The following is a 20,726-nucleotide window of genomic DNA, read 5'->3' as shown; positions in this document are numbered from 1 at the left end:
GGGTATGGGCAGGGGCTTACTGTGAATCTTTGCCGTGGTTCCCCCCAGACCCAGGATGCTTGATTATTGTCTAAGGCAATGGATTAACATGTGGCTTAGTTACCTATGTACCTGGGTAGGTATTTGATATAACTGACCGTTTCCAGGTTTGGAGGCGTTTGCTGCTGGGGTTGTGAGTGGCAAACCTGGTGCTCGACCGCGTGTCCCCACTCAAGCAGTGGAGCACGGGTCCCCAGCGGACCGCTGCAGCGATGGGTGGGATCCCGAGTTTCCCCATCTGGCCGGTCAATCGAATGCCGCATCGTATCACCAACGCAGACGGGAGCCCCACTAGACCAGTCCAGCCAAGGTGTACCAAGTAACGGCTATTGAAGAGCTGGATCTTGCATCGCGAAATCTTGCTTCTCCTCGACAGCCTCAGGCCGACAATCAGCAGCCCATCTCAAACTTTCATCTGCACTCCTTGTATGGATTATCCGTATCCGTACATGCATGCGAAAGGGTCGCGGTAGCTGCCCGGGGGCTTCATTGCATGCTGCTTCATTGCATGCTTCATACACCGTCTCCCGGATGCATCAGCCCAGGACGCCGCCAACCAACATCGTTCCTGGCACTGCAGTCCCGAGTTCGAGAGCTCATCATTTGTGTAATTAAGTCACCTAGTTCTTCCTTGCGGCCAAGCACGACCATTCCCAGGGTTTTCTGTGCGGACACCGCATCGAGACACGCCTCGGCTTCAGCTCTCGGGGACGAGGACGAATTCCGGCTCATGACTGGAGTGCCCCCAAAGACTATGCACGCCCCTTATTTTCTACTATGTTGTGGTATCTCCTCTATCCGCTGAGAGGGTACGTGCTCTTGCTGCTTCCAAACGCCGTCTCTCGCATCTCCGGGTCCTGACTTGCTGCAGGACCACCGAGGCGCCAGTGCTGGCTCCCACCCATCCTCTACGGAAAGCCTTCACGCGCTACGGCACCTGGGCTGCTCGCCATGTCGAGACCATCCTGCCCCTGTCGGGCGCAGTGGTCTTCTTCTTTCTCTACCTGTTTCCGTTCCTCTACACCACCGACGCCGCCAACATCACGAGCGGCGTTTCTTACCTTCCCCATCACGTCTGGACCAATGCCCAGCCCCTGAGCGACCAGGCTGCCGTCGAGCCCGATGTGATCATGCGCTCCATTTGGGTCCACGGCTGCTATATGAAGGCTCTCCGCCGGGACGTCCTCCTCGGAGCCCTCGAGTTGCAGGACGAGATCCTCGGCCCCACGACCGACTTCGACCCCCGCCAGCCACCCGGCCCCCGAATGCTCCCCGAGCCGGACGCCGACCTGGACCGCCAGCAACGGGACTTTTTCCACATCACAAATGGCCTGACGAACCAGTCGTGGTTTTTCCACTCGCCGCTCCAGTACTGGTCCGGCTCTGCCGAGAAGATCGCCGCCGACGAGGACATCGTTGCCACCGTCAACGAGCGGAAGTCCCAGACGACCTCTGTCAACACAACCCTGCGTCACCCCATCGTCTTCAGCGGCAAGCGCTTTGACGAGCGCCGGCTAGTCGCTGCAGATGCGCTCGTCATCACTCTCTTTCACCTCCGCGACTCACCCGTGGGCCGGCAGTGGGTAAGAAAGGTGGAGGCGCTGGCCCGGACCTCGGAACGCGATGGCAAGTGGCAGATCATCCCGCCTGACGGCAGGAGTCTCTCGAACCAGCTCTACCAGTTCCAGTTTCAGCCCATGTCGGCCTTCGAATGGGTGCTTCTGACGCTAGCCTACTCCCTCACCTTCGCATACCTGCTGCTCTCCCTGTCCAAATTGCGGGCTTTCAAGTCAAGGGTTGGCCTCATGGTCACCGTCCTGGCGCAAATCGCTGCCTCCATCTTCTCCAGCTTCACCGTGTGTGCCATCTTCAAGATCGACCTTTCCCGCATACCCTACTACGCCTACCCCTTGGTGATCCTCACCATCAGCTTGGAGAACTCGTTCAGGCTGATAAACGCCGTGATCGTCACGTCCTCCACCATAAGCACCAGCCTGAGGATAGGCGATGCGTTTGGCGCCACAGCCCACATCGCCATCGCCAACCGAGCACAGAACTTCTTGCTCCTGCTCGGCCTGGCGAGGATCACTTCCGCCGGCGTCTCGGCCTTCTGCACCTTCGCCGCCATCGCCACCCTCTTTGACTTCTTTTACCTTGCCACCTTCTTCCTCTCGGTGCTCAGCGTCGACGTCCGCCAGAGAGAGCTCTGCGAGCTGGAGAAGGCGTCTCTGAAGCGGGCCAAGTCCTCGCACGGCGGCCTGCCGAAGGCGCCTTGGATCCGCGACTTGCACCCCTTCCGCCTGGGCGAGACTGCCCTGACGACTCGGATCGTCGGGACCATTGTCCTGGTCGGCTTCGTCCTCATCGCGCAAGCCCATTACGTCTCGGAAGGCCCCCACCGGTGGCTGAACCAACTGTTCAGCATGTCATGGAGCGCGGCTGGGCGGGCTCCCAAGTCTTCGCTGCTGGTCGACATCCACCAGGCCAGGAGCCCGACTTCCTGGCTCCGCCTCCAGGACCGCGAGACCGCGCGCGAGGTCATCAAGGTGGTCAAGCCCTGGGCCCATAGCTACGTGGCGCGCATCTACGACCCGATCATCTTCGTCTTAAAAGGGGCTGACCGCACGCCCGACACGCAGGAGCCGCTGTTCCTGCCCGCCGTCTACGACTTTCTCCACCATCAGATCCCCCAGTTTATGGTCTGCTTGTCAACCGTGCTGGCTACCCTTTTGCTGTTTACGAAGTACCTCATCAAAGACCGGCTCCAGGGTGACGGTGCATCCGACCACCCTGACGACGAGCCGTTGTTGTCCGTCAGGTCTCTCAGCGGAGGCCACGTGCTAGATGTCGCCATGCTGTCGGCGTCGCCGGGGGGCAAGCTGGTGTCCGTCGGGCTCGATCGGGCTATCCAGGTCTGGGATCTCCTATCGGGCACCCGAAATCGCGTGTTGTCCGACCCGGAGGTGCCGCTCGAGAACCCGTTCCCGGTCTTGAGCATGGCGATCGATGACGAGTCCAAGTGGTTGGCGCTCGTTTCGTGGCAGAGAGTCTTCCTCTGGAACATGGAGACGCGGCAGTGGGCGGAGACGAGAGAGGTAGACCTGGGAGGGCATCGACCAGAGGCGGTGTTCTTTGTTCTCAAGACGCCAGACACGCCACCAACTTTGGTCTTGGTGAGGAGAAACGGCGTGGGTTTGGAGTTGCAGCTGGAAACTGCAAAGTCTCGGGACTTTGTAATATGCAAGACGCCGCTGGTCTGGGCTGTCTCATTCACCGAGAACAGTAAGTCAAACCGCCGGCTGAGCAGCAGCGAAAGCGCTTCCGATTTGCTGACCATGCCCGCCTTTAGACCCAGCCCAACCTAACGCCCGGTCCATCTCCATGCTCACGGCATCTCGCAAGAACTGTATCCATCTCGTCAGACAGCAGGGGGATGAGTGGCTGTCAACCGAGGTGAAGCTCGAAGGGGAGCGCGAGAGGCGCGACGTGCATTGCCTGCTCCCTATTCCAGGACTATCAATGTACCTAATCGGCCGCTCCCAGTCGGTGGATCTGGTTGATCTCGAGTCGTCAACCATCATTCACACCTTCCGCACCGAGATGATGCAGAAGCGGACACTGAAACACATCGCCTTCACGCGGCCGCAGCAGTCTGGCCTCGAATCACTAACATTATCCTACATCAGCGCGGAGACGGGTGAGCTGGTCGTACACAGTTACCTATCCGCAACCGCGACCGACACGCCATCTTCTCCCCCTCCCCCCGAACCGCTGGCCAGCACCGCGCACGGCCGGTGGATCCCAGCGCAAGAAGCCATCAAGCACATCTCCAATCCCGGCGTCTGGGAAGCCCTTCCCAGCGGGAGCATTGTCGGCGTCCGCCGAAAACCATCCCCTACCCCATCACCACCTCCACTCTCATCACCCCCTCTACTAGGCACACTACGCAGACGAACAGTCAGCCCATCCGTCTCCTCTTCCTCCTCCTCCGCAGCCGACGGCGCGCGGGCCTCATCCCCAGCTCAAGGCTGGGAAGCCTGGGTCCTCCACAGGCTCGACACAAGAAGCGACTTCGACTTCGAAACGCGCCCGCTCGACGATCCGCCGCCGCCACCGGAAGAGGAGGCGGAGCCCAACCGCACCCTCTCCCTCTCGCCCTCCCACCCCTCTCACTCTCACCCTCACCCGCGCTTCCCCTGCTCCTCCTCCTGCCCCCACCACCAGCGGAACCACGACGACAGCCAACAGCAGCAGCAGCAGCAGCAACAGAAAAAGAAGAACCTCCTGATCGCCGACCTGGGCCCGCTGGTCCGCGTCGGCAGCGTGAGCGTCGCCGTCGGTTTCGGCGCCGCCGTCAAGGTCGTCAGCGTCGGCCACGCCTACTTCGACCGCTCCCCGGACGGGCCGCTCGGCCTGGGCGGCGTCGGCCTGGCAGGCGGCGACGGCCGGCTGCAGCGGGCTGTGGGTCTTGGGGTTGGGGTCGGCGGGAGGAGGAAGAAGGCTTTGTCTGCTTCTGGGAGGGGGGCGAGTAGTAGTCTTGGTGGTGGGGGTGGGGGTGGGGGTGGGGGTTCGCTTGGGGGACGGGGGAGTGGGAGTGGTTCAGTATGGGAAGGGGGAGGGGTGGGGAGTTATGGGTGTTAGGAGTATCCGTAGTTGGGGAGTACACTAGATAGACTCGGCTTTGTTTTGTTTACCCCCGGATGGCGCACAAAAACGGTTGGAACTTAGAAGTTGGGGTTGGGAGGTAAAGATGGGCCTGCCTCGCATCGAATGCGGCTTGTAACCCCTTTTTCTGCTGGATGGACCGCGGATATGTACACTACCTATGTACGCGTAGAATACCCCTATCCATTGTACCATATATGGACTCAACGTCGTGAGATCCTCGAGGATTACAAACATCATTGTATGTACCACTGCCCTTGGCGAGATCGCTTGTGGCGAAGACCTTGTTGCCGTCAGGCGTTGTGGCACGTGGCTCGCAGCTGAACACTGTTATCATCAAGAGCAAGCATGTAGTGACGGCCTCCGCAGGTGGAAACCCCTCCCCGGTCTCCAATCTAGGTAGTCCGGTTGATGCCTTCGGAATCCAACACCCGCCTGGACCTGGCATCACTGCCTCTCGTGCACGAAGAGAACAACACACTCCCGCTTAGCCGTAGTAGGTGGTCGCTTCGGTCTTACCGCCATAAATGACCCTTAACGCCCTATAACGCAATGCTAGGACCGTCTATATCCCGCGTAGGACCGTTCATACAGTCATAACATCGTAACATCAATCATAGCTTCATAACCAAGCCACAGCACCCCCAACCGGTGTACCGGTAGCAAACGAGCAACCCACCCGAACAAGACATTAACCACCCCCCATCCCCTTGATGGTCCCCCTGGCCCGTTCGATATCCTCCTTGCTCTTTTACAGCCCAACTATCACCATCACCCCTCCCCGCTCCTGCCTCCCAGCATCACCTCTAGCACCACCTGCTCATCCTCCCGTTCCTCCTTCCCCCTCACACTAGCACCTCCTCCCCATCCTCCTGCTCCCGCTCTCCCTCACCCTCCTCTTCCGCCTCCTCCTCGTCGTCCTGGTTGTCATCGTAGCGACGAAGAAACAAGAAAAATCCCGGCACAGACCATTACTCCCCCCCCCCCCCCCCAAATATCGCCGATGCCGCCGTCATCTGATATCTATCACCTCACCACCGCGGCGTGCCGGCAGCAGTCCTCGCACGGCTCGTCCAGGCGGATGGTCTGCCAGATGTGCCGCTCGCCGCAGGGGTTCTGGCGCAGGGCGGCGGGCGGGCAGAAGGCGGCGAAGGCGAGCGCCGTGTGGGCGCAGGCGTGCTGGAAGGCGTAGTACCTGCACATCTTTTTATTCCCCCCTTTTTCGTTTCCCCTCTTTTTCTTCCCCTTTTTGTGGTGTGGATCTGTCTGTGTCTTCCCCGGTGTGATGCCGCTCTGTTAGGTCGCGCTGGGGGAGAGTTTCTCGGGGAGTTGGACAATAGGAGTGGTGCTGGTCAGCTTGAGTGATGTTGATGGCTGAGGTCGGCGATGGTTCGGCTGGGAAGGAGTAGTCGGGGCGTGAACGTGTGGTGCAGGGAGTAATTTCACCTATGTTGAGCGCAGAAGAATTGCGAGAAGGGAGATGCCACTCTGAACCTAGTGAAGAGAAAATGAAGACGTGCTGACTTATAAAACCTGCCTGTGCTGAGTGAGGCTCATGAGCCGTCTTATAACACTCGGCAGATGATAAGTCACAAAGCACTCCTCCAGCTGGAGTCGCGCCTCACCCGCGCAGCACCGATCCGCCTGACGCGCGCCAGCTGCGCACCAAGCTGACAGCTTCTTACCGGAGTAGGTAGTCGACTGGTCAGCTCTCAGCTGCGCTGCGCACCGCTCGTGTCGCCGGCGACCCTCCATCTCGGGTGGCACACGGACCTCGCGGGCCGAGCTGACCACGCCGGGCTGATCAGCCTGAGTTACGCGCGTGACACCTCGCGCGAGCGGCGGGTGCAAGCCCCGTTTCTTGAAAGACCTGACTCCCGTCGCAGGAGAGCTGCGTTGAGCTACGAGTATCCGTATCCTACCCCAAGATGTTTGATAGGACGCCGGAGCAGCCGTGCGTGTGGACGCCATATGCGGTCCTCATGAGGGCAACGGAAAAGCTATTTTACGATCCCACCAGTGGGCAACTCGACCACACAAGGTGTGCCTCGGACTGAGCCCGCCGTCCGCCACCCACCGAGAACTCACGAATCGCTTTTGCCTCGTCAGCTTCCGAGAAAGGAATACGACTCTGAGCAGCTGTGCAACAACCGCGCCATATGGCCTGCTGCGAGAATCCGGGACTCCGACACGAGCGAAGCACGCAGTGGCATCGCGCACGCCAAGACAGGTAGCCACGAGATGATTCCCGAGACAGCGAGCTGCCCGTCTAGGGCTGCAGGATGAGCGCGGACGACGTTGTGTAACGATCGTGACAGCCACTTGCTGCCGATCCAAGGGCGTAAACCGGACAATCAGGTCAATGGACGGTCAATGGACGCGGCGCTCGCTCTCCTTCCGACGGCTGGAAATGTGCGGAGAACCCGTGCGAGGCTCGAGATGACTTTCGGGGGCCGTGTTTGCGGTGCGCACTCCGTCCTGCTCTCGATGGACGATTACCTTCGATTTGCACTCGTTGCTTTTGACTGACGGCGGCTGGGATCCAGGGCCTCCCGCTCACCGCCAGTTCGGACAGTTGCCCGTTTGTCGGCAGGCCGCGCATGCTGAGCTGTCAGAGACCAGACACAACAACCACCATGTTGTGTAAAGCAGACGCGCTGTGCTGAGGGTGGTCGGAGGATGGCCGCATCATCGGAGGCCAAGCGCGCCCATCGGGAGTGGGCAAGTCGAGGACGTCGATGACCAGTGGGAGATGGTCGACATGGGTGGTGCAGAAATGGCGATGGCTGGGGCTGGAAGGCCCGTCAGCCTTGGCGCGACCCTTGGGGTTAGTGTACGGAGTAGGAAGTAAAACAACTGGGAGTGCTTCGGGACAGTGGTCAATTTCACGTTAATCGAGTACCTTACCTAAGCAGCAACCGCAACGGGTTGAACGTCCTCCCCCGGCCGGTGGACATTTTGATGCTCACCCCTTGCTCTCGGTTCCGACCGCTTTCGATTCCATCGGCCACTCCTTCCCAACTGCGGGATTCTTCCGTCCACCCCGCACCTCATCCGCCCGGGCAGTCACTCATTTCAGTCATTCTTTTCACTCTCGTTGTGTTCAAGCTCAAACTGTATATATACTATACATTTAAAACAGCCAACGCGTGCGGCACCCCAGATTCTGCTACCGCCATGCATCGCGCCTGATGCGTCTCGCGCGTCTCGATTTTCCTCTGGGAACCTGGTCGGTCCGGCGGTGTCCCCGCCCGAATGGAGTCGAGGGGCGTGCGGCTTGCATCTCAGTGATTGAGGGCGGTGGACAACTCACCTTGCAGCGCACCATCTGCAAGTCCTCCAACGGCTGCGATTCGCTTTCCCACAGTTTTAGGCCAGAACCAGGGACCGCCCCCGTCATCGCTCGCTGTCCTATGACATCGTCCTTCGCTCGAATCTGCTTCCTTTCTCTGTCTTGTCTTGCCTTGCATTGTTGTCCGCTGAGGTGCGCTAGCCTGGCCGCCGAGTCGGGTCTTTGTTGATTTGTCCAGAAGCATCATCAGCCTGGCATTCCGGCCCATCCTCCGCGCCACAGTCCCAACGGGTCCACCGTTGTCGCTCGTTCATGCAGGAGGACCTGCACGTCTCCTTAAGACCGTCTTCAGGCCCCAGACCGGGGCGTCGTCTGCTGCCGCATGCACCCTCTTGTTGACCTTGTTTACTTCCTCCCCAACTGCCCGATCGATCGAGCACTGCCGCGGGTCACCTTGAATCGACAGCTTTCGATCCGACCCCCGGCGCCGGGCTTGATCCGCGCCGCCAATTGACCCACTGCTGTCGTCGAATCGGCCCCAGGTCGGCTGTCTGGCGTTGCCGCACCTCGCAAGGGCTCCACCGCCGAGATTCCCAAGCCCAGACCAGCATAGCTTGGTCTCGCCGAGTCCACCTCATCACCTCAGGTTCGGTTCTCGGTCACTCGAGCGCCCTGTGCTCTTCCAAGAAGAACTGCAGGCGCCCTGGTCCAGCGTTCGCAAGGTGGTCCCCTCTCACGCGCGTTTCCGGCACCCTTCCAGAACGGCTCGTGTTTGGTACTGCAGACATCCGGGGAAGGCGAGCTCCGTGTCATCTCAACCGCCGGTCACTCCCATCCGCCCACTCGCTCACCACGCGAGATCGCCGCCATGCTCTGCGCCATCATCCGCACGCCTACCACCTTCACATCCGAGCCGCAATCCTCCTCTGGGCCGTCCTTTTGTTAGCGGCCGTCCCCCTCACGGCTGCTGATTCGCTGTCTATTTGCGGCCTGCCCTGTACAGATTGCCTCTTTCAGTCTCTTGTTTTCGCTGTATCATATTGGTCAGTGCTCCTCCAATGGCTGAGTCCGCTGACGGTCTCGAGATTCTGATTTTCCCGGCTGTAGTCCTTTGTAATTACAGCGCAAATTTCCCTCCCGGACAGCCCAGCTCCTGGTGTTGAAGACTAAGGCGGTCCAACCGATTTTCAGCATATCCCACGCCCGCCGGTCTCGAACTATCCATGCGCCACTGATGCAGCGCCGAAGCAAACCGACCGGCATTCGCTCGTTTACTGCTCTTTGGGAGGAACTAGGTTCATCACGCAACCTGAGCGCGGTCGGTTCAGCGGTCCTTCTTCACCAACCTCTCTATTCCGTCCGGACCACATCCTTTAGTCGTTCCGCCGCGAGACCATCGGCGACCACCAGGCAGGAGCCGTCTTCATGGCTTCCTCAGAGGTTGACCAGAAGTTTCTCGGCAAGCTTGCCAAGGCCGTGGAGAACGACAACCCACTGCTCGCCTCCGTCTTGTTCCGCATTCTCGGGCTTTCCATCAACCTCTCCGCCCAACTAATCAAAGCCCGAAAGCAGCGCCGCCAAGATGCGGCTCAGGCGGCAGCCGCCTTGGACCTGACGTGCCACATCATCTGGCTGTCGCGCGAAGGGCTGGTCTTACTCCAACAATACGTTTTGCCCATGGTTGGCAACTATGTCGAGTTGAAGGTGCTGGCATACAAGCTGCGTGCCTCTTTTTACCACATCTTTGTCCTCTTCCACAACACTCCGCCTGTTTCTACCATGGGCGTCTACACTCCGGAGAGCCAGGCATCGTCAACGGTCCCGGGCTTACCGCCGTCGCGCGTCGACAAAGGCAAAGGCATCGCGAGGGACGACCAAGAAGCGGACCAAGCCGGGAACCCGCCCACGGGCGGACCGGTAGCCCCTCCCCCAGGGTTCGGCCCAGCACCGCCCACCGCCTTCCTCCTGAAGCCCGGCAATTATCTCCCGGAAGCGCACCAATACTTTCGGGAAGCCGTCCAGCTGGCGGAGCAGTTATTATGGGGGTCGCATTCGCTCCGCCTATCGGTCAAGACCGAGTACGCCGCCTTTCTCTACGAGTGCATCCACGACGCCGAGGGCAGCCGAAAGCTGGCGAAAGATACCATCGCTGAGGTCTACGAGGCCACCGAGGGTATCGACAACGATATGTTCAACGACGCCTGCGAGCTCGTCACGGTGCTAGGGAAGATGATGAAGCGGGGCCTCGGCAAGGCGCAGGGCTCGAGTTCCGGCACCCAAGGAACGCCGCGGGCTGAGCAGGGGGAGGGAAGTGCGCCGCCGGGGATGATATAGCTGCCCCCGCCTTGAGGACCGCCTTTGGTCCCTCTCCATTGAACCTCCGGGGCATGTCGAGGAGTATATTCTCGACATAATCATCCCTTTCCGCGTCCGGCCTGCTACATTCACCACACCCTCCCGGTCAACGCCGGGGCCGATTCGACCCCTCCGTCCAAGGCGTGCGCGGCATGCCGACTCCACAAACACAACACTTCGATCTCCGAGGATCAGTATTCATGTACGTGTACATAGCGGGGCACATTGGCGCTTGCGGTTTCTTCGTTCGTCACTTTAATCTTTGCATGCTGCTGTTTCCGCCTTGCTCGTCTTCTTCATGATACCCGGAGCGTCAACAGCAGGCGGCGGTGGTGTCTCTCTGGCTTGGACTGTAATTTATTTTGGGGCGGTGCATTTATTCTGGCCCTAGCTGCTCGTCTTTTTGGGGCCATGGTGGGCAACGCGGCGCCTTTGGCAATGCTACTTCAGAGAGACACAAGCAGGACGGGAGGATGCTGTGCATTTGGAGCGGAGCAAGTACCTGTCTCCTTTCGAACTTTGAGTGAGCAAGTTGCCGACGATCTGACGGTGTAAATGTAGGCCTTCTGACTGTTTTAATACATTGATCTTGGGTTCTGGTCAGCACTTCGGTATACCTTGTGCTACTACGCCTGGCAGTCGAGTTCTGTCACGTTCTCACTTCTCATCATCCCGCCTCCTCGTGTCATATGGCTCATGAATTCTCTGCCGCTTTACTTGATACCCGCTAGCACCCTCACTGTGTCATTCACCAGCCGGCTCTATCAGCTCTCATCGAACCGGACGCCCCTGCCAGCCCCAATCCAAGTGGTTTTCCTACCGTTATTTACCTGGCCAAGATATCCAAGTTCGAACCGACGCGGATGCCCCTTCTCCCAGTTTACTTGCCCGGCTTTTTGATCCAGCCACTGCTGAAAAACAAAGCAAGCTCCAACTCCCTTCTTTGCCCCCTCCTCCCCCCCTGTTTGTTTGGGAAAGGACTCGTCGATGTCGCAATCCACCCACCCCTCACCCTTGTGATTGAGCATCTCATTTCTCGTTCCCATTTCCCCCCTCCCTTCCCTTCATCCTGTTGCTACCTTCCTTGCTGCTGCTACTGCTGCTGCTGCTGCTGCTGCTGCTGCTGCTGCTGCTGCTGCTGCTGCTCGTGCTCCTGCTCGTTCTGACGCAACTGCTGCAGCAGCTGCGCTTCCTCGGAGGCGGTCAGCGAGATCCCCGACATGGAACTGGAACTGGATGAGGAGGTCGCCGAGGCAGCAGCAGCAGCGGTGGCGGCAGCGGTGGCGGCAGCGGTAGCGGCGGTGGGTGGAGAGGTGGAAGAGGAGCGGGCTGGAAGAGGAGGGGTACCAGCTGGTGGAGGGGGCCGGCGGCGGCTGGAACGAGGCGGGGGAAAGGTGTAAAGAGGAGGATGCCGGAAGGGGTTGACCGGTTGTTGCTGTTGTTGGTGTTGATATTGTTGCTGTTGATGTTGCCGCTGCTGCTGCCCGCCCTGGGACTGAAACAGCTGGCGCTGCGGCACGGCGCGATAAAGGGGTTGCGGTGCGCGTGAGTCGGGCCGGAGAGCCGGCAGACATGCTTGCGGTGCTGCCGACGATGGCCGGAGCGACGATGCGGGGACACCGGTAGGATGCGGCGGCTGCTGCTGATGCTGTTGCTGCTGGAATGCATCCCAGGAGGCCCGTCTGGCAGGGACCAAATAGTGTCTGCTTGCATCGTACATGACCACTGGACCGGCTGCTGTCTCAATGGTCCGGAGGTGACCGAGGCATCGCATACCGTCTGGTGGCCGCTGGTAGGAGGGATCGAGCTGGGTGCGAGGCCTGGGTTCGATCGGGATGGGGCGGTCGGCAGGAGGACCGCGGTAACTAAAAGGGTTACCGCCGGCGACTGGGCCACCCGTCTGAGGGCGGGACTGCATCTTTCAACGCCCTCCGGGTTACGTTGTAGTATTGCCGGTGCGCAGGCGTCCAGAATATTCGTGGTTCTGCGGTTCCAGATGGTCTTCGTGCACAGAATTTACCGCGGGCGACTCGGGCCCAGCTCCCTTCCTAAGGAGGGAGTGATGCTCGTTCCTTCCTTAAAGACAGCAAGCGCATTGGGAAAACAAACCACGGTCCAAACGTTGAGATGAGTTAAGCACGGGTTCAATCTATACATGAATCCGTGCATGGTGTCGTCCGCTCGCTGCTCTCGGAGACCACATGGGATGGGTTATTATGCACGACCAAGAACGCTGGTGTATTACAAGTTCAATGCGTGATGTGTGACTCCATGGATGGGATCTACTCCAGCCTACTTTTGCTGCCAGTACTATACACTTCGCGCTTCTTCGGTGGGGATTCCGGAGTTGAAAAGCAGTCGCTGTCAATATCCAGCTCTGTAATCCCTCTCCATCCTCATCATGCACCTGGAATTTCCGGCCAATTTGGCCAACAACGACGACGAAATGAGCCCTATATTAATCGTTCAGCATAGACTTGGTTGTTTTGGCGGAGCTGTCCGCCTGCCGCCGTCAGATACCAGGCACACACAGTTTGGGAATATATTTTCTTGCCACGATACGTTGCAGGTCTTGCGACATTGAGACGGTCACGGGTCAGCAAAGACCGTCGAACCTTGCTCCTCGGTCAGTTGGTGTGGCTCATTCCGTGGTGGCACAAAGCTTCACCCTGTCAGACACACAATGCCTATCATGTCTCGCGGGACCCAGGAAAGAGCCGAAGAACAGACGGGGACAGCCAGCTGAGCAATTAGTTCCGGCACTGGCAAGAGCAACCTATCAGCACCCATCTGATGGACAGTACCTAGCCATCGTTGCCGTCTTGCTACGCTGCTGCCTGGGTGCGGGTCTACGTGCATGTGCAAGCACCATGATGGTCAGGATGGAAGGACAGAGAGCTCCTCCCGCTGTTAGTATGGTCAACCACTTTAATCACCGCCGAATAACCGAAGTTAAATTCCAGAAGTACTACCAAAGAATTGCTCATCTCCTGTACCTACTTTAGTTTGGTGTTTGGTCACAAAGCAGCAGAACGAAAAGAAGCCCGAACTGCCGAAGCACCAGTAACCCTAACCTTCCTTGCCCCTGAACCCCCAATGTCAACAGAACCCCTGGCTCCCGCATCCAAGCAGAAGTCACCACTCCTCCTCAATCGAGCCTCCGTCTCCGTGGCACCCATAGCCATACCCGTTGCCATTCACACTCGGATATTCACAACCCATCCCATCCTCTCCTTCGTCGGACACATCCTCCACGCTAGCAGGTTGATACCTCGGACGCCCCCACCGCGCGTCTCTCCCTTTTCCCTTGCCCTTGCCCTTCTCCTTCGCATCGTGCCAGGGAGACCCGAGCCCACCGCCGTGCCCATCACCTCCACCCTTGTCCTCCATCGCCGGCCCGCTCTCAATCCGCAGTTTACCCTTCGTTCTGCCGCCCTTCGATCCCCTGAACTTCCCAGCGCTTCTGCGATCCCCCCGCCCGCGTCGTCCATCCCCGTCGCCGTCCCTATCCTTTCCCAAGCCACCACCGCTACAATCATCATCGGCATCACCCACACCAGCATTAACACCACCCATAACCGCCACCCATATCCCCATCCCCATCCGCATCCCCATCCCAATCCCCATCCCCATCCCTGTCCTCCTCCTCCTCCTCCCGCCACCCTCCAGCAGAGTAATCGAGCCGCAGGCGCGCCAGGGCAGCGCTCGCGTCCGACATGGGAATGCTGGTAGGCGGCGGGAAGGCCTGGGCGAAGGTGACGGTGTTGGGGCGGGCGGCGGCGCGCTGGAGGTAGGCTGTTGTGTGGGACAGGGGGAGGGACTGGGGTGCGGCGGCGGCTGAGAAAGGAGGAGGGGGTAGTGGGGGTGGAAAAGGAGGTGGTGGTGGTGGAGGAGGAGTGAAAGTGTCCGTTGGGGGGGATGGGCTGTGCCCTGGATGCGGGAACGCAGGGGGCTGGTGGCGAGTTGAATGGTGATGGTGGCGGTGGATACGGTGAGGGTAGCCACCAGTGGTGGTTGGAATGTGGTTTGTGGGGGGTCCGGGCGGGACCCCAGGGCTGTCACAGGTGCAAGCCGCAGGAGGATGGTCTAGGGAGAGGATTGTGAGTTGTTGCTGAAACAGGAAATGACATAGCCCACTTACTGCCGCCGACGCCAGTACAGCCGGGACAGTGCCAGTGATGGCAGCGTCTGTCGTAGGCGTCCTGAAATGGGAGCGTTCCATCACAGACAGTGCGGCCGCTTGGGTTGAGTCTGGAGCACTTGCAGCATGTCCAGCCCCGGGACGGGCGGCCTCCTCACCTGTTTCGTTTGTGTGCTTCGGAGAGCATTTTGGGAACGCTGGACGCGAGAAATTCGATATGGGGGGCTAGTTTGCTCCTATAAAGAAAGAAAGAAACCACGGGTTTCTAGGATAACGAGGAAGGGCCCGAGAACGGCGGAACAACATAAACTTTTTATACCTCTCAATACAAAAATGCCCATAGAGGCAACTGTATCTTCCCGCGTCACTGGGCCCTGTCTTGTGCCACCCCAGCGGTACAATGCATGGTATTGGCTGTATGTCGCAGACAACCCAGGCATATAAGAGCTCAGATTGTCTTGCTCACGGCACAGAACAAGACAGGATAATACCGCGCGGCAACAAGCCGTAGATCCAGGGGCGAGCTGTTTTAGCTGGTAGATACTTGCTGATCGTGGTAGAATCGCTTCCTTGCGTTTAAACATTGCCTTTGATCAACCGGCGAGGTGCCTAAAGGGTAGGTGGTCGAGTTATGTTTTACCAGACGGCAGAGCTAACCCCATCCCAGGAGCAGAGAGAGGAGGAGGAGAGCACTAGCCATAAGCCGGGTAGCCCTCTGGGCCGGCAGTTGCACCCGAAGCACACATTTGGGCGACTCGATCCAAGCCGTTTCTTTCGTGTAGAATCGGGGATATGGGCGGGAATCTTTTAGAGCCTGGATTGCTGTGTAAGCTGCCCGAGTTGTCTTGGAGAGCGTACCTGGTAGGTAGTCTTCGGCCGGGACAGCCCACAGGATGGGCTCACCAGGGCCGTGGCTAGCCCAGTCGGGAACTGAGAACAAGCAAAACACTCCCGCGAATCCTTTTCCTCGAAATTTGATGCCGGCAATCCGCGGAGCCGCATGAGCCCTGAGTTGGATGTTCGCTGGGAGAGTGACCAGCTTGCTGAGTCAGCAAGGGGCATAATGTATCGAACGGTATCTCGCAATTCTCAGCCCCTTATCTCGACCATGAAGCACGACACTCCCCACTTACTCCCCAGTTCCGTTCTCAAGCGATAACTTCATAATGGAGTCCTTGCAGCCTCTCGGGCCCAACTATGCCGCAGCAATCAAGCTGATTGACGAGGCACATGCCCAGGACCCAAACACCACCGCCGCGCCGGTCGACGGGGAGTCCGTCCCCATCCCCTACGAGCTTCACTATGCCCGGAAAATGACGCGCTGGCTGGCCTCGCGCAAGCCGGACGCCTCGCCCGCGCTACAACTTGCCTGCCGGGCGCAGCACTTTCGCCGGTTCGTCCCCCCGGGCCTTTGGCTTCCCGGGTTGCATCTGTTATAGACTCATAGACTCACACGCTTTCTCGCATCGTCGATCGTAGCTGGGAACTGCCGCGCTCCAGCTACCCCATGACGCGTGCAGGCTACCTGACGTGGCGCGCGAAGCAGAAGGCGCAAGCGGCGGCGCAGGTGGCCGAGCTGCTGTCCTCGTCGCCGGCCATCCAGCCGCCGCTGACTCAGGGCGAGATCGAGCGGGTGGCGGCGCTGGTGAGGAAGGAGAACCTGCAGAGCGACGAGGAGACGCAGGTGCTCGAGGACGTGGCCTGTCTTGTGTTCTTGGACGACCAATTTGACAGCTTCGAGAAGAAGAGCGAGATTGACGAGGAGAAGATGGTGGGCATTCTGCGGAAGACGTGGGCGAAAATGAGCGAAGAGGGGCGGAAATTGGCGCTGGGGATGCAGTTGAGTGACAGGGCAAAGACGCTGATCCAGAAAGCGCTGGACGGCTGAGGAACACAGAGAGGGCTGCACTTCTTGGTGCCCGTGTCTTCCAACTTCAAATTCCTGACGTGCATAGGTGGGGGAGCTCCTTCCTCCGCAGACCCCAGCCGGACGGCCACCTAAGCCGGTGCCTGATTGCGGCGTCTCGGGTCTCCACCTCAATGCTTGGCTACCCGCGGCAGGGCCCCACCCGCTCGGTGTAATCCCCGCCGAACAGGCCCCGCCTCGGCGCTCCGGCGCCGCTAAAGAGCCGCCAACTCCTGGTTTGGGGCCCAACAGCATGTTTTCGGACCGTTAGTTGTCCCTGCGTCTTTTTGCATTGTCCTTCAGACTACTCCCAATGCCGCCCGCAATATCGCCAGCGGAGCTTGCCCAGCACAACACGGCGGACTCGCTCTGGCTCGCCATTGACGGCGAGGTTTACGACTTCACCGAGTTCGCGCCAACACATCCCGGCGGCATAGACATCCTCCTGCAGTACGCCGGCAACGACGCCAGCGCAGCTTACAATGCGGTGCACTCGCCGTCCCTCGTCAAGGCCATCCTCCCGACGTCTAAGCACCTAGGCCGGCTGTCCTCACCCCTGCCGCCGTCTCCCTCGGCAACCACGCCGGCAACAGCACCATCTCAGCCTTCTAAGCCCCCACTATCCAGCCTCATATCGGTCAACGACTTCCGCCTGGCCGCACACACCTTCCTGCCGCCGAAAACGCTCGCATTCATCTCCTCCGCCGCCACCGACTGCCACACCCACCGCCGCAACAGCACCGCCTACTCCGAGATCACGCTCCGCCCGCGCGTGCTCGTCGACGTGTCCGCCCCAGTCAACTTGGAGACGACCATCCTCGGCCAGCCCGTGCCGTCGCCCATCTTCGTCTCGCCCACGTCGCTCGGCAAGACGGTCCACCCGGAGGGCGAGCTCGAGATCGCGCGCGCGTGCAAGGAGCTCGGCGGGGTCGCCCAGGTCGTCAGCACGAGCGCGAGCTTCTCGGTCGCCGACGTCGTGCGCGCAGCCGCCGAGCACCCCGCCGCCGCAACAAGCCCCGGGTCCGGCGCCCCGCCCTGCAACCCGCCCGTCTTCCTCCAGCTCTACGTCGACAAGAACGCCGCCAACACCGCCGCGCTCCTGCAGTCCCTCACCACCAAGGGGCTCGACGGAAAAACACCCACCGACGAGCCCCTGATCAAGGGCGTCTTCCTGACCGTCGACGCCCCCGTCCCCGGCAAGCGCGAGGCCGACGAGCGCATCCCCGCATCCCCCTCCCCCACCACCACCACCCCAATGGCAACGCAAGTGACCCCGCAGACCGACGCGCGCGGCTCCGCCCTAGGCCGGCTGATGGCATCATACATCTCTTCCTCTCTAACCTGGTCGCGCACGCTGCCGTGGCTGCGCAGCCAGCTGGCGCGCGGCGGCGACGGGCTGCGGCGCGTGCGCGTGCCGCTGGTGGTCAAGGGGGTGCAGACGGCGGCGGACGCGGTGCGGGCGCTGCGGGCGGGCGCGGCGGGCATCGTCGTGTCCAACCACGGCGGGCGCAGCCTCGACACGGCGCCCGCCAGCGTGCTGGTCCTGCTCGAGCTGCAGCGCTGCTGCCCCGAGGTGTTTGAGCGCATGGAGGTGTTTGTCGACGGCGGCGTCGGGCGCGGCACGGACGTCTTCAAGGCGCTGTGCCTCGGCGCGCGCGGCGTCGGTGTCGGCAGGGGGGTGATGTATGGCCTGGGGTGGGGGAGGGAGGGGGTGAGGCGGGTTTTGGAGAGTAAGTCTTCTTCTTCTTCTTCTTTTTTTTTCTTCTTCTCCTGGCTTTGGCAGGGTGAGAACAGAGTCGAGCTGAGCTGATTCGGTCATGCCAGTCTTGAACGACGAGCTGGTCACGACCATGAAGATGTGTGGGGTGACGCGGCTGGATGAGCTGCATCCGGGCCTGCTGAACACGCGCGCGGTCGACCACCTGATACCGGAGACCTTGAGCGAGGAGCACCCGTACGCAAAGTGGCGGAGGAGTAGATTGTGAGGGGAACGCCGGGGTTGGCAACTTGATAGTTCTGGAGCGCCTGTCGGTGGGTGCAACCCCTGAACTGGTCAGTCCAGTCGTGGTCACTGGGATGGTACTGCGTGGACAGCATACCAAGCGTCAAAGCGAGACACTCTTCGGCATATTTCAAAGACATCAATTTCCCCGGGTACACAGCCGCCGTGCTGGAATCATACCACATATCCAAGATAGCCAGTATATACCCCAATCAAGGGGCTCGCCCATCAAGACGCCCAAACCAGCGTTACTACATCCTCCCCGTCCTCCCCGTTGCTCATTAACCCTGCAGCTCCCTCAGCTGTCCATCCCCCCTCTGCGTCGGCAACTCGACTGTATACGCCACCGGTGCGTAACCATACTGCTGCCCCTGCTGTGGCGGCTGCTGCTGGTACCCCGCGCCGGGCGCCGCAGCAGGCGGCACATTCCCGAATTGCTGCTGCACATAGCCCTGCTGCTGCGGCGGCGGCGGCGGCTGCTGCTGTACGAACTGTCCCTGCGGCGGCGGCGACGGTGTGTGCTGCGTGGGATAGCCCTGGTTGGGACTGTGGGGTGGAGAGGAGCTGGGAGCCGAGCCGAGGGTCTGGTGGTCGCCGCCGCCGCCGGCATAGAGGGTGCTTTCGGTCGTGCTGTAGGCGACGGGCTTGGCGATGCTGGAGCGCGGATCGAACTGGTTGAAGCCGGCGCCGGCGGCCGCCACACCGTAGTAGCCTTGCGGAGGCTGCATCTGGGACATGTGCGGGCCGGGCGGGCCGGGAGGGGGAGGTTGTTGTTGCGCAGCAGCAGCAGCAGCCGCGGCGGCGGCGCCGGCGGCGGCGTCCGTCTTTTGCTTGTTGTTCAGTCGCATCAGCGCCCAGATGCCGAGGCCGATCAAGGCGAGGGCGGCTACGCCACCGACGACGCCGCCGACGATCGGGCCAACAGGGGTCGACGAGCCTTGGGAATCGGTGGTCGTGGCTGGGGCGGGAGTGGGGGAGCTTGAGCTAGGACTACCGCTGGAGGATGAGGAAGAGGAGGAGGATGAAGAGGAGGAGGAGGTGGAACTCGAGCTTGTGGTTGTGGAGATGCTGGACGAACTGCTGCTTGTTGATGTTGTGCCGTCGGTAGAGGTGAACCAGACTTTGTCTGTACCCGCAGCGACAGCGCAGCCGAGCAGGGTGTAACCGGTAAACCGGGCATCGTAGTATAGATGGGTAATGCAATGCGGATATGTCGAGTTGCCGCTGCGACGTGTAAGCCTGAATCCCTCTGCGCCAACTGGGATAAACATACCACCAGAGGGTGAAGCCGTTGTTTGTGGAATAGCTGGATCGCTCCGTCGAGTCATAGCAAGTCGTCCAAACGGGGCAGTAAGTGGAGCCGTCATCGCAGCATCCAATATGTGAGTTGATCGAGTTGTATACACAGTTGGCAGTGGCGTCGCAATACAGCGACGAGACTGCACAGCTTGTTGTTAGTCGGCCGTCGGCCACCACTTGCTCAAGGGCCGGACTTACTGCCGATGCCGTCAACGTATGCGCAAGTGTTCTGCGTGGGATCTCGAGCACGAAGTCCATCTCGAGGCTCAACCTCCGGTGGCGGGGTCGGACTCGGCGGGTTCATGCCCAGGGACGGCAAGTAGGCGAGCGTCTCGCGGGGAGGAATCCATCTTGGGCCATTATCGCTCCATTTCAGAACCTTGGAGTCGGCGATGCCAAGCGCACAGGCCAGAGCGGCGAAGCGGATGGCCTTGCTCATGGCTCAAGGATACGGAACAGGAGCACGGCGACAGGCCCGCTGGCTGGGGAAAATCAACAAGAGAGCAGGAGACGCGTCCCCACGCAGGTCATGACAAGACTTTTCCCCGCGAAGAGGAGGGACCGGGGCGCTGGACGCACCGGCTGCGTCCCGCTTTTTGAGAGCCATGAGGCTCTTGGGGCTGCAGCCACGCCAGAACCCCAGCTGAGCGCGATGGCGGATATTGGATGGGAGGGACGGAAGTCTCATTGGCAGGCGGCGCCGGGATGGAGCTCGCTGGGGGTTAGCTCGCCCATGTACGGAATAGCGTCAAGGAGAAATGGCGGACGGGTTCGGGCCACTGCCCGCGAAGAAACGGAGAGCGGAGCGCAGGTCAAGACGGGAGGGCGCCCTGGCGAGTCTCCCGCCTGTCGTTGCGTCGTTCCAAGCAGGAAGTAATCTGTAGACGTATACTAGATGATAACGTTGTCCTCTCCGGTAACTGAGACGCTAGACGACCCTCGCAAGTTCTCTCTACTCACTGAATCCTGGCGATCACAAACTTGCCGGCTCGCCTTGAGCTGGTCTCCAGCCAGCCGGCGCAAATCA

At 60.4% G+C, this 20,726-nt stretch overlaps 10 protein-coding genes across 10 annotated transcripts; 4 read left to right on the top strand and 6 right to left on the bottom strand.

Annotated features, from left to right (window-relative positions):
* Window positions 1-816: 816 nt before the first annotated feature.
* THITE_2040709 (uncharacterized protein) lies at window positions 817-4,680 on the top strand (the record flags this gene model as incomplete). Its single annotated transcript, XM_003648910.1, has 4 exons — window positions 817-848; window positions 911-3,321; window positions 3,389-4,008; window positions 4,399-4,680. 4 exons carry the CDS (start codon window positions 817-819, stop codon window positions 4,678-4,680), a joined length of 3,345 nt encoding a protein of 1,114 aa, XP_003648958.1.
* A 1,022-nt stretch (window positions 4,681-5,702) lies between these two features.
* On the bottom strand, window positions 5,703-6,109 carry THITE_2107000 (uncharacterized protein). The gene has a single exon (XM_003648909.1). The coding sequence runs from the start codon at window positions 5,905-5,907 to the stop codon at window positions 5,731-5,733; it is 177 nt and encodes a 58-aa protein (XP_003648957.1). The 5' UTR covers window positions 5,908-6,109; the 3' UTR covers window positions 5,703-5,730.
* Window positions 6,110-7,315: 1,206 nt separating this feature from the next.
* On the bottom strand, window positions 7,316-7,661 carry THITE_2084134 (uncharacterized protein; the record flags this gene model as incomplete). The annotated part of the gene is made up of 2 exons (XM_003648908.1): window positions 7,316-7,496; window positions 7,612-7,661. 2 exons carry the CDS (start codon window positions 7,659-7,661, stop codon window positions 7,316-7,318), a joined length of 231 nt encoding a protein of 76 aa, XP_003648956.1.
* A 1,203-nt stretch (window positions 7,662-8,864) lies between these two features.
* Window positions 8,865-10,866, top strand: THITE_2148749 (uncharacterized protein; the record flags this gene model as incomplete). Its single annotated transcript, XM_003648907.1, has 3 exons — window positions 8,865-8,937; window positions 9,142-9,314; window positions 9,374-10,866. The coding sequence occupies 3 exons, from the start codon at window positions 8,865-8,867 to the stop codon at window positions 10,328-10,330; spliced, it is 1,203 nt and encodes a 400-aa protein (XP_003648955.1). The 3' UTR covers window positions 10,331-10,866.
* Window positions 10,867-11,348: 482 nt separating this feature from the next.
* On the bottom strand, window positions 11,349-12,440 carry THITE_2106996 (uncharacterized protein). Its single transcript, XM_003648906.1, has one exon. It carries the CDS (start codon window positions 12,069-12,071, stop codon window positions 11,445-11,447), a length of 627 nt encoding a protein of 208 aa, XP_003648954.1. The 5' UTR covers window positions 12,072-12,440; the 3' UTR covers window positions 11,349-11,444.
* Window positions 12,441-13,452: 1,012 nt separating this feature from the next.
* Window positions 13,453-13,876, bottom strand: THITE_2106995 (uncharacterized protein). The gene has a single exon (XM_003648905.1). The coding sequence runs from the start codon at window positions 13,739-13,741 to the stop codon at window positions 13,487-13,489; it is 255 nt and encodes an 84-aa protein (XP_003648953.1). The 5' UTR covers window positions 13,742-13,876; the 3' UTR covers window positions 13,453-13,486.
* Window positions 13,877-13,913: 37 nt separating this feature from the next.
* On the bottom strand, window positions 13,914-14,573 carry THITE_2084131 (uncharacterized protein; the record flags this gene model as incomplete). The annotated part of the gene is made up of 3 exons (XM_003648904.1): window positions 13,914-14,188; window positions 14,296-14,437; window positions 14,493-14,573. The coding sequence occupies 3 exons, from the start codon at window positions 14,571-14,573 to the stop codon at window positions 13,914-13,916; spliced, it is 498 nt and encodes a 165-aa protein (XP_003648952.1).
* Window positions 14,574-15,386: 813 nt separating this feature from the next.
* Window positions 15,387-16,546, top strand: THITE_2106993 (uncharacterized protein). Its single transcript, XM_003648903.1, has 2 exons — window positions 15,387-15,885; window positions 15,972-16,546. The coding sequence occupies exons 1-2, from the start codon at window positions 15,659-15,661 to the stop codon at window positions 16,378-16,380; spliced, it is 636 nt and encodes a 211-aa protein (XP_003648951.1). The 5' UTR covers window positions 15,387-15,658; the 3' UTR covers window positions 16,381-16,546.
* On the top strand, window positions 16,547-18,446 carry THITE_2106992 (uncharacterized protein; the record flags this gene model as incomplete). Its single annotated transcript, XM_003648902.1, has 1 exon — window positions 16,547-18,446. A coding segment is annotated over exon 1 (1,492 nt), but the record flags the coding sequence as incomplete, so codon positions are not given.
* THITE_2106989 (uncharacterized protein) lies at window positions 18,418-20,332 on the bottom strand. The gene is made up of 4 exons (XM_003648901.1): window positions 19,898-20,332; window positions 19,674-19,839; window positions 18,498-19,624; window positions 18,418-18,442 (listed from the first exon to the last, which is right to left on the bottom strand). Exons 1-3 carry the CDS (start codon window positions 20,136-20,138, stop codon window positions 18,682-18,684), a joined length of 1,350 nt encoding a protein of 449 aa, XP_003648949.1. The 5' UTR covers window positions 20,139-20,332; the 3' UTR covers window positions 18,418-18,442; window positions 18,498-18,681.
* Window positions 20,333-20,726: the final 394 nt, after the last annotated feature.

Source organism: Thermothielavioides terrestris, chromosome 1 (genome assembly GCF_000226115.1).
Source record: "Thermothielavioides terrestris NRRL 8126 chromosome 1, complete sequence".
Classification (NCBI taxonomy): Eukaryota; Fungi; Ascomycota; class Sordariomycetes; order Sordariales; family Chaetomiaceae; genus Thermothielavioides; species Thermothielavioides terrestris.
Note: the sequence above shows the minus strand (reverse complement) of the source record. Positions and strands in the feature narration are given on the sequence as shown.

Coding starts and splice junctions, on each gene's coding strand:
- THITE_2106995 (XM_003648905.1), bottom strand. CDS start 13,741: ATGGAGGACAAGGGTGGAGGTGATGGGCACGGCGGTGGGCTCGGGTCT.
- THITE_2106993 (XM_003648903.1), top strand. CDS start 15,659: ATGGAGTCCTTGCAGCCTCTCGGGCCCAACTATGCCGCAGCAATCAAG. Junction 15,886..15,971: donor CGGGCGCAGCACTTTCGCCG/GTTCGTCCCCCC, acceptor CGTCGATCGTAG/CTGGGAACTGCCGCGCTCCA.
- THITE_2106989 (XM_003648901.1), bottom strand. CDS start 20,138: ATGAGCAAGGCCATCCGCTTCGCCGCTCTGGCCTGTGCGCTTGGCATC. Junction 19,840..19,897: donor ATACGTTGACGGCATCGGCA/GTAAGTCCGGCC, acceptor CAAGCTGTGCAG/TCTCGTCGCTGTATTGCGAC. Junction 19,625..19,673: donor AACGGCTTCACCCTCTGGTG/GTATGTTTATCC, acceptor TACACGTCGCAG/CGGCAACTCGACATATCCGC.
- THITE_2106996 (XM_003648906.1), bottom strand. CDS start 12,071: ATGTACGATGCAAGCAGACACTATTTGGTCCCTGCCAGACGGGCCTCC.
- THITE_2107000 (XM_003648909.1), bottom strand. CDS start 5,907: ATGTGCAGGTACTACGCCTTCCAGCACGCCTGCGCCCACACGGCGCTC.